Raw genomic sequence first — 19,735 nt, 5'->3', positions numbered from 1 at the left:
CCCTTTAAAAATTGGACATCTGGTCACCCAACCCCCAAGGATGCTGGGGCAATGGCCAGCAGGAGAGTCTCACGGAAATTTGGATTGGAGAGGGAGTTGGGATCCTGGACTCAGTGCAGAGGCACAAGGCTTCCATGAAGATGGCACTGGCTTTGGATTTTGCAAGATCTGTGGGATTTAGGGGCTGAATGCCATATTTATTGTGGCGGCAATTACCTTCCCCTTTGAGTGTGATAGAGAGCAACTACAGATTAATACAGAGGGAACCATGCAACATTTTTAACTCCCCTCTCTGGGTTTTACTTCCATAGGAATCAGTCAGGACTGGTTCATAGAATGCTTTGAGATTCTTCAGCTTGAAAAGCACAAAATAGCATTGTAAGGCCTCTAAATGCTACCATAAGCCCTGATCCTGCAAACACTTATGCGCATGTTAACTACAAGCCCAGAAGTCATCCTACTGGACTAGAATGATGCAGTGCTAGAAGAGATGGGGATAGGGTGATCACCTTTGCTGGCTGGAAATAAGGGAAAACTAAGGAACAATGCTTTATTTTAAGGGACATTTTAGGGAAACTGCCATTTCCCTTAGCATAACATGTATTTTCTCTCAAGTATATGTTTCTACTGCCTTCAAGTTTACAATGCAATTATCATAAGCTTCAATGTTTAAAATGGTCAAGGGGCATCCCTTAAAATAAGGGACAGGCAGTCACCCTAACTTGAGATCCAGTATGAATTAAGGAAACTTAGGGCAAATAGAATGAAAAAATGTTATAATGGTGGCATGTTTTCTTGGAATGGCCCTGTAGCTTGGGTGTGTTTTTGTGTGTGGGGATGGGGGGGAATGGATTGCAATAGGTAACACAGGCAGAGGGTAGAGGGAAAGCTCTCCTGGGATCCTGCTTATGAAACTTCTATGAAATACTTGCTGACCTGAGGAAACTAGTGGATTCTTATCTTGCATCTTTTGTTTTTCTTGCAGGTTGTGTGTGTGGCACCAGCTTTAGGGTCCCTTCCTTCAATTTTTTACTGACCTCAGCAGAATCCTACCAGCTGAGTGGAGACACAGAATGCCTGAATTACTCTTTAAAAATTGTTTGTAAAGTATTTTATGCAGGTTGTTTGTATAAAGCATGTGTAGCTTTGCAGGAATGAAATTTCCATTGATTTTTCAACGCTAGTGCAAGTTGTGCAGTGATTTCTAGAGAGCTTCACAAAAAGTTGCAAAAAAGCATTTTCCAAACATGCTCCTGGGCATAGGTAACAACAACTTTTCTCTAATTTTAATTCTCTGCTTCTCATATTCAATATTAACTACTTTTCTACAGGGAATTGAGTTCTAGACTGAGTTATATTTATTTGGTAAGCAAAAGTAACCAGATCATGTCCAAATATGTTGTAACTGGCAACATTTAAAGTAACACTATCAAACAGTTTATGTCTCAAATATAGGTTGGTTGATTGGTTGTTTTTGTGGGAGGAAAGGAGTGGGTGTGTGTGTTATGATGACTAATAGGAATAAAAATGTTTTCTTCAAGGTTGCTTAAAAAAATCAAATGAGATGCTTTTTTGAAAACCATTAAATATTCCTCTGCAGTGCAGGAAACCTAAACCCCACAGCAAATATACTATGCTTAGATACCACCACAAGGACCTTGTTAGAAATCCTCTATGGATAACATGGCGGTACTGTAAGAGAAATTGGAAATGAAGCTCACTAAACACAGAAAGTGAAACAGACCAGTCTAGCTTCACTTGTCTACATTAACTGAGGTGCAAAAAGTAAACAAACAGCATATACATGTTCAAGAGTAAACTGGGTTTAAACCTTTTTTGGTGTTATAATTAAAGGTGTTATCAGTAACAGGTATGCTATTAAATACATGATTTTTATCCTGCTAGTCCTGATGAGGATTCTAATTTGTTGGAAAGTGGTTTTACATTTTTTTTTTTTTTTTTTTAATTACTGCTTTGAGGTTGTGTATCTTCAGATCATTCTGAATTAGCAGGTTCTTTCTGGCAGCCTGATTTTTGGTGTCACACTCAAAAATTGGATATTTTTGACTTGTCAGTTATTTGCATACTTGAGTACTATGTTTTCCTCTTTATTAAATGATTTTTCACTCAAAGACAGAGTCAGATTTCAATATAGGTGAAATCCTATGTATCCAATAAACCGATAGAAAATTCCTAAGGTTGGCATTGTGTACATTCCCATCACAGCTGGATAGGAAAGGCAAGGCAACGGCAATTGCATGATGATATTCACATATTTTCCTCAGAAGAGCGTGTAAGAGATACTGGATACTGCTAATATGGCTGTTGCTGACATGACTTTGGCTGGTGTCACTGTTTACCTCCCACAAGCTGAGCCGACCTCCTGTGTGTTTGACTTTTCAGATCTCCTTCCAGAAATCTACTCTGTTGCATTTCAATTTAAATCAGAGGTATTAGCTTCATCCTGGAGACAGGGCCAAATGACATTTCTATAGCATGTTCCTCCCAAATTAGCTGACTGTAGAAATGCAGGGCATCATTACATTCCTAACTCTCCAGTAATTTGCTTTATAGGATTTTGCCTACTGATCCTTCTGAGTGTTCTTCTATAGGCAAAAGTCTTATGTGGGTATTTCTTAGTAGTAGCCATGATAGACTGTTTAGATTTTCTTGCTTCAGATTATACACACAATAATATTAATGATTACTTTGTTGTCATCCATCTTTGTTTATTTTGCCCAGGGGTAACTAAAGCTGCCTCATCTACGTGCTAGAGGCACCATCTCTAAAAGTTAGAGGGTTGTTTGCTCTCTGTGCTTATTTCACTCCTTGGTCTCTCTATGGAGCCAGCCAAGAAGCTGCTAGCAGCAGTGAGGATTTATGAGGTGGATATTTCCCCACTAGCCGCTAGAGTGAGGCTATTTCACACAGGCCACCAAGGAACTATCAGGTTATGGCTTTCAACCACTACTGACCTGACTGGGTTTAGGCAAAGGTGACAAGCTTTATATCCTTTTCTCAGGTGCCAATCCACCCACTCCCTCATGGCCACAGTCTGCTTCACAAAGCCAGGGGCAGAGCAGTAATGGCTGAATGTCAGACAAATGACTCAGCAGAGGAGGAAGAGGTGAGGGACTCTCCATCATCAAAAGTTAACTTGGATGTCCTTCTCTCTCACAGAGATGCCAAGCCATGTAGTGCTGCATGTGAGGCATATTTGTGTGGGGATTACTTCCCATTACTGAACATGACACTGCAGGAGACCAGCACACAGTGCTGCCCTTTATCACCTCTCGATCATGGAGTCAGGAGCATTGGCACTCATGGCTGCCTTCTCACTTCTATGTATCAGACCTCAGCTCTGTTCTGACCTGCTTGCACTCCCATAGGCAGCATTGTTAAATAAACAATGTCTAGGAAAGAACTGATCTAATGTTTGTCCATTGTCTCTCTCAGAGAATGGGCTAAGCTCTGTGTTCCCTCCTGCACCTTACTCCATGAGATGGCCCCTGCCGGCTGAGGCAGAGATTGGTCTATCATTATAGTGCTCCTTGCTGCTTGGGGTGGAAATCTAGCCTGTATCAATGTTCTGTTCCATTTCCTGTGATGCAGCCCTGATTAATAGGAGAGAAACTCCTCTATGTCCTCCTGTCCCATTCCCATGCAGCCCCCATTGCTTGAGTGGGGGAAAAAACAGATCATGATCTGACCCCTGAACCCCCCCCCCCTTTGTGTTGGTCTCTGCAGCACCCCTGTTGGGGTACAGAGTGATCTATATCCCATGTATTAACGTTGTCTTTTGCTGGGTGAGACAGAGAGGAACATTTGACCTTTAATCACTGAAGAGTGTTGTTGGCAAATGTCTGAGGAACATACAGACAGAAGTGAGCTTTTGTAGGAAGAAACTGTATTTATAAACCCCTTGCGGTGCCAGCCTACCCCCCCTCCTAACAGAGGGGAGGCCTGGGAATCATCTTAAAGACACAAAGCCACTTTAAGGTGTGGAATTCAGAGGTACAGTACAGAATTAAAACACCAGGCGTCGGTGTCTGGATAACATTTCAGACATTTACAAGCAATGAGAGAAGGCAAGACATTCATATGAGGGAAACATTAAAGACAATGACAAAACAGTCACATCATGTTCACACAACAGATTCTTTCATGATAAAACCCATTCTCTCCCAACCCCTTTGTTGGATTGCAAAACAATTTCCATCATGGAGTTCACAAGGCAGTGGAAAGAGCCGTATGCCTTCAAATAATGCCAGTGGAAATGAGATTGAGTTTATGGAGAAGCCTACTTCCCCACTTTGGTAAAGCCAGGCTCCCCGTAGCCCTTTTGTGATGTCTGGGGAGCTGCCATTCCTGAGACATGTCTCCTTTCTGATAGAGGAGAACCCCATGACCCACCCCAATCCCATCAGTGCGTAAGCCAGAGTGACATAAGCCAGAATCTATAAGCCTCAGATTCCACTCTGTTCTTGATTTTGATTGGGGCAGGTGGGAGAGAAGAAGCATCCTTGGGGTTAAACCCTTGACTTTTTCGTATGCATTTCATGCTGGCCTGACAGTCCTGGAGCAGGTACTCCTCTCTTTCCCCACAACCAGTGGCAATCTCAACCTGGACCTCTACTGACTACTTCAAGGGCTGACAGGCAGGTTCAGTCTCCATGGAGAATTCCCTCTGAGGAACTAGTGCCAATTGTGATGGTGGCTTTTGTGGTATGCATAATTGCCCTCTAGGAATAGGACTGAGACTCTACCACCTATTTCACATAGACAACCAAAGAGCCCTTAAGGAAGTGAACAGTTTTGATCATTACCAATCTCGTTGAAAGGCACAAAGGAACGAGCATAGCTGAGTGAGCACCAGAAGACCCCGGATGAAATCCTAATCCCACTGAAGTCAATGAGAGTTTTGCCATTGATATTAATGGAGCAAGGATTGTATCCCTTTTGATATGCCCAGCTCTATTACTGTGAGCCCTAGGGGCAGTCTCCGACCCTTCATGCTTCACTTTCCCCATTGGTAAAATGATACTCTTCTTTAAAAGTGCTAAGTACTATTTCTAATTCATTGGATCCCACTGCTTATCTTCTAGGCCAGCCAGTCCCCATTCCACAAGAATTTCTTTACAGAGCCAGTTCAGACATGCTATGAGACTTGCTGTCCCAAGGAATCCAGAGTTTGGAGAGAGGGTTTGCAAGTACTAGAGATTTGTTATGCCCTGCAAGTATGTGCACAAGCCCCTGAATAAAGCAGCATGATAGGACATGTACTAAAGGTGCATATCAACTATTCCAGTCAGAAACAATCAACTGCCAAATCATTAAACTTCTAAAAACAGAGTTTTCATCTATCACCTCTTTTCCCCTCCAAAAATCATTTTTGTGTTATTTCTCAGTCTCTAAATATGAAAAGTACCTTCCCTAGTTACAAAGACTGCTGTGATTTGCAGTGGGTTTGATACTGCATCTTCTTAGATCCCAGATGGCTACAGTCCTACAAATATTTAATGGATTAAAAGACTCAGTAGCCCCTTGTACATTTTTCACCATTGCTCCACTCTGCATAGCATGCCCTCCCCAACCCTGGAGGTTGATGGTTGGTGGAGCACTGACTTAGCCCGTACCAGCCAAGCTGTGGATCTCTGCAGTCCTTGAATTATGACTTTGGTGGGGACAGGATTCCACCCTAGGTTTGGGCAGAGTTTGAACAAGGTCCCCTCCATATTCCTTTCACCAAAGCAAGCTCCTTTCATCAGTGCAGTCACCAAACTTCCATGGTCCTGTCACCAGTGCAAGCCCCAGATCCTAAGTCCATCTCACCAGTGCCAGCACAAGGCTCATCTGGTCCTTCCATAAGTGCAACATTGTGAACTGCTCCTGTTCTTCCACTATGCAAACAAATAGTTCTTCACACACGTAGAATCTACCATGGAAAACAACTGTGAAATCATAACTTATTAAATTAACCCCCAGATGCTGTGTTATAGACCAGGTCTGAGGAGCAGAAAAGTTCTCCTTCTCACTGACAAAGATACAATATTTCAGACAATCAGATATTCCATTTCCATCTATTACGAGTTCCCAGCTATTGCTGGGACACACCCTTGTCTGACTGGGCTACAGCTGTCGATATGGCTTCCCAGTGCCTACTGAGATGGCCTCACCTGTCCTCTCCAAGTACCCAGTGTGAGCCTCAGGCAGGAAACAACTAACCAAAGTGGGTTCTTAACATTAGCCCCAGCCAGCTGCAGGCAAATGGGGTCTCTCATGAGGGAAAAGTGTTTGAGTCTCCAGATACGGCCCATGGTTTGTTGAACAGGAGTGTAGATTTTCCCAGTGATTTAGATGAAAGGGTGGCAAATAGGGCTAAGCACTGGCAGCCTAGAGTGCCTAACAGCTCCTCAGACTTTTCTGGGCTGGGCTGGTACATGGGGATGAGGACACAACACAGTTCAGAGAAGTTCCTTTGGTCCCCTGTCCAAAGACATGGGTGTCAGAGTTTTTCAAGTATCAAAAGAAGCAGCAGCTTTATTGTAAATAATCCATTCTGGTTGTAACTGGGATTTGTTCCTTTTCTTAAATTAGCACCATGCAAGACACTCCAGACAGCTTGCCACCACTTCTATCGTACCATCTGTCAGGAGTTCTAGGTGCATCAGTGTCAGGGGTAACCAGTCCTTCGCTTGTCTAAGGCTCCCCCAAATACAGAGCGAGTCACTGATCCCCATGTCCGGGACCCAATGGCTCACGAGTGCCAAAGATAAGTTCCCACTCCTATACACTGATCATCCCTTTTCACAAGCACCTGTAAGTCTGATCTCTTAGGATGACTCTGGAGAGAAGAGGAGTGTGTACTCTCGGCTGCGAGCCTAGGCGAGGTGCATGCGCTGATAAAACGGTGGCTGGCTCTGCCGGGCAGCTTTGTGGCCGAACATTACGGTGTCCTCAGCTGATGTCGGTTCCACATGCCCCGCTTGGAGTGAAATCGGTGAAAGAAGTTCCTCAGGGACAGTCGTTCCACTTCCAGGCCAGCCTGCATGATCCTGTGGGGGAAGGAAGAGGAGAAAATTCAAGAGGAGATTAGTTCAATAAGACACTCCAAGGAAGGGTTGGCAGTAAGGGTGGCTAGGGCTGTGTGAAAGTCTCCTCCGTACAGTGTCATATACCAAACCATTGCACTAATAGAATGGCCCAAAAGATTGCTAAGGCCTACAACCAAGGGCTGATGAGGTCTAGGACTTGTCCAGCATGCAAAAGAGCTATCTTGCACGAAGGGGTGAGGAAAAGGGATACCTCATATCACAAACTTTTCAAAAAATGTAACTGCACCCCATGGCCCCAGATGACCTTACTCCAAATAGCTGCCCTGTTGGGCTTTTATTATGTGTGTTATTATAGAGCCTACAGGCCCCAGCTGAGATCAGGGTCCCATAGTACTAAGCACTGCTCAAAGACCAGGAAGGGGTCGAAAATATGCACTGGGAGCATCTGTATGTGTCTGATCTATCCAATGCCTGCCAAGGGTGTGGCAGGAAGGTACCAGGATTCTGGAGATAGCTCTCTCCTATGTCAGTGGCTATGTCAGTCATTCTGGTTACAGTAGCCCCCTGAGCTCTGACAACCAATGCGTTGCTTAAGAGGACATGCTCAGGGGGTCGCCCACTGATGGGGAATGCACACTGTGACCTTTGTCACCTTCATTTCTTACTGCTCAACTTCAGCAGGAATCCCAGCTCACTTCTCTCTCTGTCCCTGCCTCCTCAGAATCAAGGGGGACTGTTCTACTGAACCGCAGCATGGGCAGAGCTGGTGGAACATCTCCACTCACCTGTCCACGAGTTCCCAGTCCTCTCCTCCCCAGCGATCCCGGAACTCTTGGGTATTCATCCCTCCAATCTGATCCAGGTCAGACTTGTATATGCCTAGGAGACCAAATCCATTCACCTCCCAGTAGCCTGCAGACAAAACCAAAAGTCATCAACCATGCTTGCATCCTAAACCACTATTGAATGAAGCAGGAGATTCCCAGCCCTGGTGATTCCACAGAGTCAAACAATCACACTTCCCTGGGACAATAACTGATTCAAAGAAATGGGAGGGACACACAAACTAATCCCAGCACCTCTAGTCACAACAAATCTAACACCCAGCACCAAGGTACAAGGTGTTAACGTTTAGGGCACTCCAAGAACCGGTTCTGAAAGTGGCTAGAGAACACATGCTCCTTTTAAGCTCTGACAGATGCCCTCACCTCTCACGTAAAAGCAACATCCTTTCTAATTCACCTGTATTATCCCAACATCAAGGGTCTGTCCCTGTCCCCTGGGTATTAATACTGAAACTGGAATTTTGCCCTGATTTTGAATCACAGGAAGTCCCACACTCCCTTCTTGGATGGCCACCTGTACCTAACAGCAGTGCTGCACTGTGCGCACCTGCACAGCTGTGCTGCTCCCTGACCTGCTGTCTCTCAGCTCTTCTCAGCAGGGATGATCTATGCCCACTGAAAACAGAGGAATGAGCTCAAACCAAAGCGAGACGCTCTAAGGCAGTGGCTCTGGTGGCCCTTGCATCAATCCTCTTTGGGTCAGTCGTGGGCCCAGTGGAGATGAGCCTGGGAACAGTTATGGCCACAGCAGCAAGCAAAGAAGAGAGCAGACGAAAGAGCTGGAGTGAGGGGAGAGAAGCTGAGAGAGAGGAGGGATTTTCTTGAGGAAGCCAAGTGTATAAAAAGACCCTAAACGGTGTCCAGCATAATCTTCACGCATCCTGCATCAATACACCACTCAGATGCCTTATATGGCTCTGCTTGCTTAACACTCCGCTACAATGCACAGTAACAATCCCCTTGGCACCTGGCATTGAGATTTCAGTTCAGTTAAACCAAATCCTACATCTAGTCGCTCTCTTAGCGGCCCTGGTAATACCCACAAGGTCCAGATTTTGGAGGACCCCGATAATAGTGAAGGAACATATCCTGAGGGTATTTCAGACTACAAGCACCTTCCTCCCAGGTTTGAGCCATAAAGCCCTGGCCTCTTACCCTCAGGCCATTGTGGAGATGCGCCGCACTGCAACCTCATAACCATGGGTGCAAAGGCCATCTTGCCCTCTACGCAGTGCTTCCGAATCGAGTCGATGACCCCAGCCGGGAAGTGGATGTGGAGATCACACAGGAAGATGATGCTGTGTGGATCCTGGAACCAATCACACAGATATCAGTCATAGGGAGATTTCATCCACTGCCACTGACCTGGCACCATAGTTTATCCATGGTTGGTGTGCGGGCACCATCGCGCTGACATACTATCAGCCACAGTATCCTACACTCACTTTCGACAATCTGGACTATGCAGCTTTTACCTACTGTAAACACTGTTGAACTAGGGCAATTTTCCAACCCAGTCCTGCTGAATGATCCTAGTTATACCCAAAGACTACAATGCCCACCTCTCTCACAACCCAGGTAGGCAAAAGCCAACCACCAGCCAGCAATTGTTGCCCCATAGCTGTCCAAGATCCACAGGGTCTCATCCTCTTTCACAGTAGGGTCCCTTCACACTGCTCTGACATATAACGTACACCCACTTTAAGACCCCTCTATACTGGCAGAGCAGTGTAAAGGGGCCCTTGTATAAATAAGAATCAAGCCCCTAGTCTCTGCCCCACCATCACCACCTTGGGCCCAGAGATCCTGCCTAACTTGGGGCCATGGCTCCCATGCCACAAACACCACACCCTCAGCTCACGCAAGGTCCAAAAGCCTCCTCTCAGATCTTAAGACTCTACTGCGGCAGCAAAATCAAACATGCTTCGATGTGATCTGTTCCCCCATCTCACTCAGCCTCACTGGGGAGTCTGCCTGGGGAATGGTGCTTCCTCATTTGGAAAATACAGACTGGATTAAAACAGGCCTCTCTAGGGTGACCAAGTGGTGGGGGGTTGGGAATGAATTAAAACAGCCTTTCACCTCTAGGTCACAAATCCAAATCCAGATTCAGGTTGGTAAAGTTGTTGCCATACAATGGCTGTTCAGTGACTTGTGTGAAATATGTTGTTGCCACAGTCTAATTCCTTGCAGGCAGCGTTCACATCACAAAAAGGAAGTCACTACAATTAGTGTAGTCACAGGGAGGTTAAGAACTGAATGGGCCACAGAAACTGATCTCCTCAATGTGGCCCCTCCAGGTCATGATTGAGGCACACTGTCAAGGCAGCATGAGCAGGACACTTGCACTGACCCTGGCCATGCTGGTTTCAGTATGACAGGTGGTGCCTGAGTACACAGTGTCTATGCTGTATAGAGACTACAAATCTTTCTGCAGATCAGGCTCCACAGCAGCCAGCCACTCACCTTCACTAGGTCTATCCCAGCCTGCAGCCCTGCAGAGCGCTCAAAATTCCCCGTCAGCTTCAAGTACTGGTAACTGTTGGCAAGACAGACAGGAATTGGGGTAAGTTCCTTAGCCTCACAACAACTCCTTCTAGTGAAGGATAGTGGGAGAGAAGGAGAAAGGTCCTTGGTTCACTGCTCACTTACAACTCTTGGGAACGTTCAATTTTACGTGTGGATGTTATTGTATTACACATTCACCCTTACCTTCAATCCCTATGCAGCACAATGAACACCTTCCAGGGCCCAACAGGTGCCTGATATAATCAGGGCCTGGACAACTGAGATGTGTGCTTAACTGAGACTTGCATTCCAGAACAGATGTCTCAGAAGTGCTTTGAGACCCACACACAAGTGCTTTGTCAGCACAAAGCACTATTAGTTGTATGATTTGGCACATATCTGAGATCTCATTCTGTGGAACTGCTCCTAGCTGGTTCCAAAGCAACCAAAGGGCAGCTCCATGACATGGTTACTAAGAAGAGAAAAACACATTTGTAACTTTAATCAAACGCTTTGTTAGTTCGCATCCCAGTCTTGTGTAATGAGGCTATATGGTGCCTTATTTCTTTTTATTTACAGGATAGGGTCTCTTGTGAGGGCAGTCGTCAGTAGCCTGTTCAGCACCATTTGGCATTCCAGAGGCGTGGACTAGACTGCTAATGGGATGTGCTCTAGAACAGGGGTTCTCAAACTTTTTTTGCTAGGCCCATCTTTGAAAATATTTCAGGCTGTGATGACTCCCCCTCACCCCCTCCAGGGTTACCATATTGCAAGTTCTCAAATAGAGGACACTGCCAGGAGAAGTTGGAGAGGAAACAGGGGTACAGCCCTCTGGCTGCCCAGCTCTGAAGGTGGAGCTGCCACCAGCAGCAGTGCAGAATGGTGGCATGGTATGGCATTGCCATCCTTACTTCTGTGCTGCTGCTGGCAGTGACACTGCCTTCAGAATTGGGTGCCTGGCCAGCAGCCGCTGCTCTCACGACCACTCTACAATAGCCTTTTACCCCCTTTTGCGTCGGAACCCCCAGTTTGAGAAAGGCTGCTCTAGAACACAGAGGGAAGGTGTGACACTCTGTACCTCGTGGGAACACCCTACACTCCCATGTTCATCCTTATAAAATGACTATGTGGTATCCAATGCAAAGTTTGTCATGTTGGGTGTCTCTGGAAGACTCATGATGCACTGAGTATTGTTGTTATAGTGATGTTATAATAATTGTTGTTATAGTAATGTTATAGGTTGTAATTTCATGTATATAGTTATGAGGCTGAAAATGTGTCTTCATGGCTTAAAACAGGCCCAGACAAAACTCTCCAAGAGCAGAGGGGCAGTTCACACCTCATCAGGGCATGTATAGTACAAACCCAGCCCAACCTCACAGGAACAAAGGACACTGGCCTAGGCAGCAACAAAGGATCTTTTGGACTCTCGAGTGAGTCACCCCCACTTCCTTTGGTCAGTAGGGACCACAATGAGGTAATGGTCACCTGACTCTGGGGGGGGGTAAAGCCGAGAGGGAAGAAAGTACACGATAAAAGGGAGAAATGTTTGCCATGCTCTTCCTCTCTCTTCCACCTCCATCTACAGACATCACCACCAAGCAACTGAAGCGCTGATCAAAGGGGAGAGCCTGGCTGAAGGGCAACCAGCCAGCCTGTGGTGAGAAGCATCTAAGTTTGTAAGGGCACTGAAAGTGTTCAGTTCAGCTTAGAATGCATTTAGCTTTTCTTTCATTTGACCAAATCTGACTTATTATGCTTGGATTTATAATCACTTAAAATCTATCTTTGTAGCTAATAAATTTGTTTGGTTTGAAGCGTGTCAGAGATTCCCCTTGGGATAACAAGCCTGGTGCATTTCATCAGTTTAACAAGAAATTGATCTCATATAAGCTTGCAGCATCCAGCGGGCATAACTGGACACTGCAAGATGGAAGTTCCTAGGGTTGTGTCTGGGACCAGAGATATTGGCTAGTGTCATTCGATTGCACAATTCAAGGAGCAGCTTACATGCCAGAGGCTATGCATGAACAGCCCAGGAGTGGAGGTTCTCACAGCAGAGCAGGGTAAGGCTGGCTCCCAGAGTCAAGGATTGGAGTGACCTATGCAGATAACACCAGGGGAACACCAGGGTCATCTGCAACACAGAAGGTCCTGATGGTACTGTGCTGCAGATGACCACTTTAGATAATTGCTAAAGTGAGACACACAAGTTGGCTGAACATGCAGCTTTCTAAATTCTCCCCCCTTCTCTCTGTCCCATTTGTCACTGATTTGTCACCTTCTTGGTCTTTCCCCTTTCTCCATCACTAGGAGACTTGCCTTTGACCTTTTACTACAAACCTGAACAGGAGGTACAAAAAGGGAGATGCACCTGGATGGATGGACTGTGCAATAGGCATATGCGTGAAGTCAGAAGGTGACACTGTACATGGTATACAGGTGCAACAGTGTGTGTGTGTGGCTTGTGTCTGTAGGGTGCATGTATTTGGCTTTCTATATGCAGATGGATGAAGATGGCCTGTATGCAGAGATTAATGTGTGTGCCGTGTTTATAGGGGTGTGCCTGTGTGTAGTTCATGTGAATAGGTGGTATTCTCACCTGCGTAAGCTGGACCTTTTCAGAGCCTTCTCTACATCCATGTCATCACTGCTGTAGTCTGTGATGATGACATTGAAGTATGGGTCCTTGGTGACTCTAGACAATTCCTCCATGTCAGAAATGAACTGCAGTACCCAGCGTGCCTGGTTTTTCACTAATCATGGTGGGGACAGGGTAGGGAAGGAACAAAATCAAAGCAAAATTGATTTCATGCCTTGAAATGATTGCAGACAGCCAAGATTTTCAGCCTCCTGCCAGATCCAACTGAGACAGACAGGGGTGTCTGGGAGCAATCTACAGACAGGCCCAAACTAAGCTTTGGGGCCATCTGGATCCAGATTTTAACACTGCAGGGCGAACCCATTCCTAGTGTATTTTGGGAGTCAGATTTCAGAGAGTTCAAACCACTCGGGGGGTTGGGTCAGTTATATTTGTGATGCAGTTTCATTTGCAGGGAAAAGAAAGTTGAGAGTGACATGAGCAAGGTGGTGGAGACTGGCACAGACATGGTGTTCAGAGCTGTCTCAGAACCAATCCCTAGCAGCTTCTCACTCAGAGGCTGGCTCAGGACCAGGCCCCACAACCTCCCCACTCATATTTTATTTTGGAAGTGCCTGGATCTCCTGCCCCATTACAAGGCCCTTACCTGGCACTATGAAGTGGACAACAGCACGATGGTTCCAGGAGAAGCCCAGTGGCCAGCACAGGTCTGGCTCCTTTGCAACTCCCATCAGTTGGCGCCGGCGGCCCCACGCCAGGTTCTTCATGTTCATCTCCTCCTGCTCGTCGCCGCTGATGCCCTGCCAGCCCCGCGCAAAGACATACTCTGAAAAGCGCACGAGCTGCCCTCCCCTCTCCAGCAGCTCCAGCTCCAGCAGGTAGCGGCTCCCGCGCAGGCGGTCTTGGCGCTTCTCCACATTCACTACGCGCTGCAGGTGGAATCTCCTGCAGGGACGCAACAGGGTTATATATGTTCCCCACACCAGCGCCCGGTAGCCACTCCTCCCCAGTTCATCTCAGCGAGTCCCTCATCCAGGAATGTGATTAACCCTTTCACTCCCAGTCCACAGCTTTACTGCACCACCCCAGAACCCATGTCAGAGGGTTTAGATTTTTGATTATCACCTGGCCTCAGGACTATTCACTTGGGATTAGAGCTGGAATCCCAACAAAGATAAAATAGCGGATGAAGGAAAGGAAACAAAGATCATGCCAAAAATAACTGTTTAAAAGTGAATTTAAGTTATGTTGGTGCTAGTGAGAGGTGCTGTATGCACAGCCCTGGAGACTACAGGCTTCTTAGGCACAGCATGGGTGACAGTAGCCTCCTTATACCCTTTCAGTGTATCTGAACCCTCAACTGGCAGGGAGAAGTTAGCTCATTTCCTATGTCCATTCAATGCTTGGCAGTTCTGAGGAGACAGCCAACAGAGGGGCTAATGATGATACTGATTTACACATTCTGGGAACGTGCTTACTGGGAACTGGACTGAAACCTCCACTCATTTCCCACCAGCCACCACCCAGCTGTCAAAGACCTTTCAGCCACTACTGACCTGGGTTACTGACCTCTTAGTGAGCTACAGTGAAGGTGTTTTCTCCCATTCTCATTCCACTCACGTGTTTAGTGCCCCTTCCACCTTCACAGTTCCTTTCCTAGGGCTGTATTTTCCACCTTTGGAGTTTGCTCCCTAACTTCTACTGGTTCCTTACACTGTCCTGTTGTTCCTATGCAGCGTGGTATGGAGACCATAGGAGAGGACTATGGGCTGCGAAAGACAGTTTGCCTTACCCTTTGTTTCTCTGGTTGAGTTTCTTCAGGAAGACGCGTGTGACCTCCAGGGCCTCCCTCTCTTTCAACAGCAGGTTCCCCGATGTGTTGCACTTCAGGTCGATCCAGTCTGTCCGCAGCGTGTGGAAGTCCAAGTTGCTTGCGCTGAAGGTCTGGTCCCAGTTCACTACCTGGTCAAATGGCATGTACTCAAATCCCTCCTTCTCCCACTCTGCTTCCCCTTCCACCTCTTCCTCCTCCTCTTCCACTGCCGGCTCAGCAGGCTCAGGTTGAGATTCCACCTGCCCCCTTTCCACATCTACCTCAATGCCGTCAGCTGCCTTCTGCTCGGCAATGTACGACTCCACCTGGTTTAGCCACTGTGCCTGGTAAAGGGTCTGCTTGCTGAGGCTGGCAGCACTCACAGCTCTACTATTTATTTTGCCAGAGACTGGACTTTGGGTCCTTGCTTGCATGTTGCCTGCTGGCTGGTCCTTGGTGCTGGTTGCATTGAGGTCTGTCTGAAGAGGCCCCACTTCCCTTGGAATCCTGTCAATGGAGTTCCTGGAATTGCTGGGTATATGTTCCCAGGGCTTGTGAGGTCTTGTGCTAGAAGGAGGGTCCTGGCCTCCCACTCCCCGTTTGGGCAGTGACTTCCTATGGATGCCCCTAACATGACGAGGAGGGTTTCTGGAACTGTCCTTGACCTTGATTTTTAGATGGGGCCTCCTCACTGGCAGGTTTCTTTCTAGACCAGTTTGATTGATGCTCTGGTTGGCTGAAGTCTTGTGAGCTGGCTTGATGAGGAGCCTTTTTTCCCCTTTCTTCTGCAGCACCTCTCCCACCTTACCATCTAAGAGTGAGAGGAGCTTCCGACGCCCCGGGAGGGAATAGTCATTGTAAATGTCATCATAGCCTGCTATCATGGTGGGGCGTGCCTCGACTCCCACCGGCTCTGCTCCCCACTTGCTGGGATTCCTTGGGGGATTGGTGCTTTCTGCATCCTGGTCTGTGTACTGAAACTCATCAGGATTCCCATCCTCAGAGCCTGCAACGTCGATCCTAGTTACATCTCTCATACCCGCTCCACTGTCCCCACCGTCTTGACCCACACCCAGAAGAAGAAGGGAATTAACCCATCTGCTCATCCCCCTTTATGCATCCACCACTGAGGGAGCTGCCTTTCTTGTTCTCATTCACTGTTGTAGTGTGGATCGTGAATATTCCCTCTTCCAATGCCCTGGGGGTGCTCTGGGGAGGGGAAGTGGCGCTAATTCTTGTACTAGTCTCCTTGGCATGTGTGGGCCAGTCTCACCAATGGCCATGGGTCTCTGGCATATGTAAACTTGCCCCTCCCACCCAGCTATGGCCCTCTTTCACATGTGGGCCAGGATGGCCAAATGTGCACATTCGGCACTTCTCTCATGCCAGCCTGCAGCTCAAGTGGAATCTTATGTATGAAATTTTGAGCAGGAAACGCAGTTCCTACTGAGGCCATTAGAGCCCACTGTGGTGCCTGACAGGTGCCCATCCAGCATGGAGCCTGCCCTGAGGAAGAGGCAGGGTGACAGCAGGGATCAAGGGGAACAGTGAATGAAGGGCACTGAGATTGTGGAGGGGATTGAATGTTGAAACTGGGTGGGTTCTAAGGTGAGGGAGGGGACTGAGGTTTAGGGAGCAGATGGGGGAGAGAATAGGGCAGGGTCTGAAAAGGGCATGGGGAGGCTGCCCCAGCCTGAGCTCTCAATGATACCTTTAACCAGCAATAAATCCACATTTTTTTTAAGATGAAGTTTAAGGCTTTATGCAAAATTATTAGTAAATAGGCAAGTCATATAATTAAATAATTTGCATGATGTGTCACGTGCAGCTTCACAAAACTTAGCGGGTCTGGTGGCCCTGCCCCCTCCTCCTGGCCACGGCTCTCTGGCATACGAGGGCCATGCTTTTCATTGCACGTGAAGTCAGCTGCATCTTCCATCCATTCCAGGGAAAGGGAGACAGAAAAAAAATTTTTTTTGACAGACGGGAGAATCCTCCTGTCTCTCACATTAGGGTCTCTACCTGGCTGCTTGGTTTTCTCCCCAGACTCCAGATTTCTCCTCTCTGGATGGTCGATTTTCATATACTTATAGAATCCAAACCTTCAGGAGTAAGGAGGCAATGTAAGCACAGCTGTATGTTACAGAGGAGTGTTTCTCTGCTGTATCACACCATGATAAATGCCATCTTACCATCCCTTAAATCCAAAATACGGCTGCAAAGACCAAGTCTCATCACTCTGACTTTCCCGACCCCATTCTTGGAATCCCCTGATCCCCTCTTTTCCTCTGCATCAAACACAAACAACTTGTCTTCATGCTTATACTCATCTCTAACAGTTTTGAGTCATCAACCCCTCCTTTATTGTCCATCATTTCAATGTCCCCTCAAACACCTTCCTTCCTTCTCTCATGCTGCCCCATATGAATGGGAAGAGCTCTCATTCATATGGAGCAGCAAGTGCTGGGTGGTTACCTCTCTGCACCTCAAAGATAAACCCTGTAGGGGGAAGAGAAGCCTTCATAGATTCCATTTGCAAGGTCCAAAGGGACCATTGTGATCATCTAGTACAGTGGTTCTCAACTTATTTACCATTGTGGGCCACATATGCAGCTGTCTGTGTTTTATGTGGATTGCATCCACACAATACATCTCTACCTCGATATAACACTGCCCCCGGGAGCCAAAAAATCTTACTGCGTTATAGGTGAAACTGCGTTATATCGAACTGGCTTTGATCCACCGGAGTGCGCAGCCCCGCCCCCCGGAGCGCTGCTTTATTGCGTTATATCCAAATTCGTGTTATATCGGGTTGCGTTATATTGGGGTAGAGGTGTATATATGTTACCTGTATGGCCTTGAGGATATCTCATGGGCCACAGCTGTGTGCTGATTGGGCCGCAAGCGGCCTTGCGGGTTGAGAACCACCGAAGACTGACCTCCTGTTTAGCACAGGCCATAGAACTTCCCCAAAAGGATTCCTAGAGCTGATCTTTTAGAAAAACATCGAATCTTGATTTAAAAATCTTGAGTGATGGAGAATCCACCATGACACTTGCTAAATTGTTCCAATGGTTAATTATTCTCACTGTATAACAATGTAAGCCTTATTTCCTAGCTTCAACTTCCAGCCATTGTGATTGTGTTATACCGTTCTCTGCTAGACTGAAGAGCCCATCATTAAATATTTATTCCCCATGTACACACTTAACATACTGTAATTAAGTCATCCCTTAGCTTAACAAAGAGAAGGTAAAATAGATTGAGCTCTTTGAGTCTATCAGTATGAAAGGCATGTTTTCTAATCCTTTAATCATTCTCATGTCTTTTCTCTTACAGAAAGTCTGTATGTCAATACTATTACCTTTATCAATCAAATTTGCAATCTCATCAAAATGAGGTATCAGTTAGTTTGACAGGATGTATTTTCCATAAACCCATGTTGATTTCCATTCATTACATTACCCTCTGGGGGGGGGCAGTTTTCTTTTAGGAGTTAAAAACATTTTCATTTTATAAAAGTACATTGGCTATCTGCAGGATTTAAGCTCCAAGCTCCCATGCTCAATTCCCATTAACTTCAGTGGAGACTCTGGGTGTTTAATAAGAGAATTCTACAAAATTGCACGTAAAGTTCTATCCCAGTCCAAACCCTCGTGCTTCTCTGCTCCCCCTCCAGTGGTTAAATCCTAGAGCAGGGGTTGGCAACCTTTCAGAAGTGATGTGCCGAGTCTTCATTTATTCACTCTAATTTAAGGTTTTGTGTGCCAGTAATATATTTTAATGTTTTTATAAGGTCTCTTTCTATAAGTCTATAATATATAACTAAACTATTGTTGTATGTAAAATAAATAAGGTTTTTAAAATGTTTAAGAAGTTTCATTTAAAATTAAATTAAAATGCAGAGCCCTCTGGACTAGTGGCCAGGACCCGGGCAGTCTGAGTGTCACTGAAAATCAGCTCACGTGTGCCATAGGTTGCCTACCCCTGTCCTAGAGCCTCAGCTACATGCCAAGGCAGTTGCCTCACCAACCAGTCCTGGACTGTGATTCGGGAGGATTGTTTTACCTCTCCAAGTAATAGTGGCTCTCCTGGTAGAAACATTTGTTGTCTGTCTCCATGTGGCTCAAGCGGCTGTAATCATTTGGGTAAACAAAGGACAAATGAACCTGGGAAAGAGGGAAAAAAAATTCATGCACAAAAAAATATTGTATAGATGGGCATGAGCATCAGTGTTCAAATCCAGATGTGAGCTGTCAGAGCATGCAGATCTGGGGTTGGCCCATTACAGAAATCCAATCTGTCCTAGGGATGTTTGGATCTAGAGTTTTGATTTGGGCCATGTATGAAGACAGGGGTGAGCTGCACAGTTCAGAAATTCATCCAGAGTTTTGCAGTGTTTGGCACTGTCTGGACTTTGGGTTTGAGCCTAGTTCTGTTTATTGTACAGCTTCAGAACTGATATTGGGGGATATGTTCTTCAAACCCCCCATTTGCATCTTGCTGTGTGTATCCAGCTGAGTAACAGCTCCCGTTGAATAAGGAAATAGGGAAGCTGACGTTGGATTGTTCTACAGACAACGGAAGCAACACCCAAACCTCAGCAGGAATCAGCTCTTGGGCTGCTCCACACATTATGAAAAGAACACCCTCCCCGCAAGCAGGCATTGGTCCCAGCTACGTTCCATTTTTCTACAGGACGTACGCTTTTTCCCACCGCAGTGATGAGCAGGGCAAACATCTCTGTTTAAGGAATGAGACTTACGAACTGGAGTCCCTGATAGCGCTGCAGTGGGAATCCATTCACTAGGTAACTGGGCTTGTAAGGGCAGTCTGGTAGGGTCCTGCGCAGACGTGACTTACTAATCAAAGGTACTGAGAGGTAGAGACACACACACAAAAAAAGAACAGT

General features: G+C 46.4%; 2 protein-coding genes across 2 annotated transcripts in view; one reads left to right on the top strand and one right to left on the bottom strand.

Moving 5' to 3' along the window:
* The window catches only part of NINJ2 (ninjurin 2), a 77,924-nt gene extending 75,731 nt beyond the window's left edge, over positions 1-2,193 (top strand). Inside the window, exon 4 of the mRNA XM_054016287.1 lies at positions 986-2,193. The gene's annotated coding sequence lies outside the window, so the exon portion shown is untranslated. The remainder of the gene's footprint in view (positions 1-985) is intronic.
* Positions 2,194-3,886: 1,693 nt separating this feature from the next.
* B4GALNT3 (beta-1,4-N-acetyl-galactosaminyltransferase 3) overlaps positions 3,887-19,735 on the bottom strand; it is a 124,919-nt gene continuing 109,070 nt past the window's right edge. The window contains exons 11-20 of the mRNA XM_054035005.1: positions 19,589-19,698; positions 18,892-18,992; positions 16,846-16,925; positions 14,803-15,829; positions 13,657-13,955; positions 13,011-13,164; positions 10,367-10,439; positions 9,056-9,209; positions 7,841-7,967; positions 3,887-7,055 (exon numbers count right to left, since the gene is read on the bottom strand). Coding sequence (XP_053890980.1) covers positions 6,947-7,055; positions 7,841-7,967; positions 9,056-9,209; positions 10,367-10,439; positions 13,011-13,164; positions 13,657-13,955; positions 14,803-15,829; positions 16,846-16,925; positions 18,892-18,992; positions 19,589-19,698 — 2,234 coding nt within the window. The 3' untranslated portion in view covers positions 3,887-6,946. The remainder of the gene's footprint in view (positions 7,056-7,840; positions 7,968-9,055; positions 9,210-10,366; positions 10,440-13,010; positions 13,165-13,656; positions 13,956-14,802; positions 15,830-16,845; positions 16,926-18,891; positions 18,993-19,588; positions 19,699-19,735) is intronic.

Source organism: Malaclemys terrapin, chromosome 1, assembly GCF_027887155.1.
Source record: "Malaclemys terrapin pileata isolate rMalTer1 chromosome 1, rMalTer1.hap1, whole genome shotgun sequence".
In the NCBI taxonomy this organism is placed as follows: Eukaryota; Metazoa; Chordata; order Testudines; family Emydidae; genus Malaclemys; species Malaclemys terrapin.
This window is presented reverse-complemented; position numbering and strand designations above follow the sequence as displayed.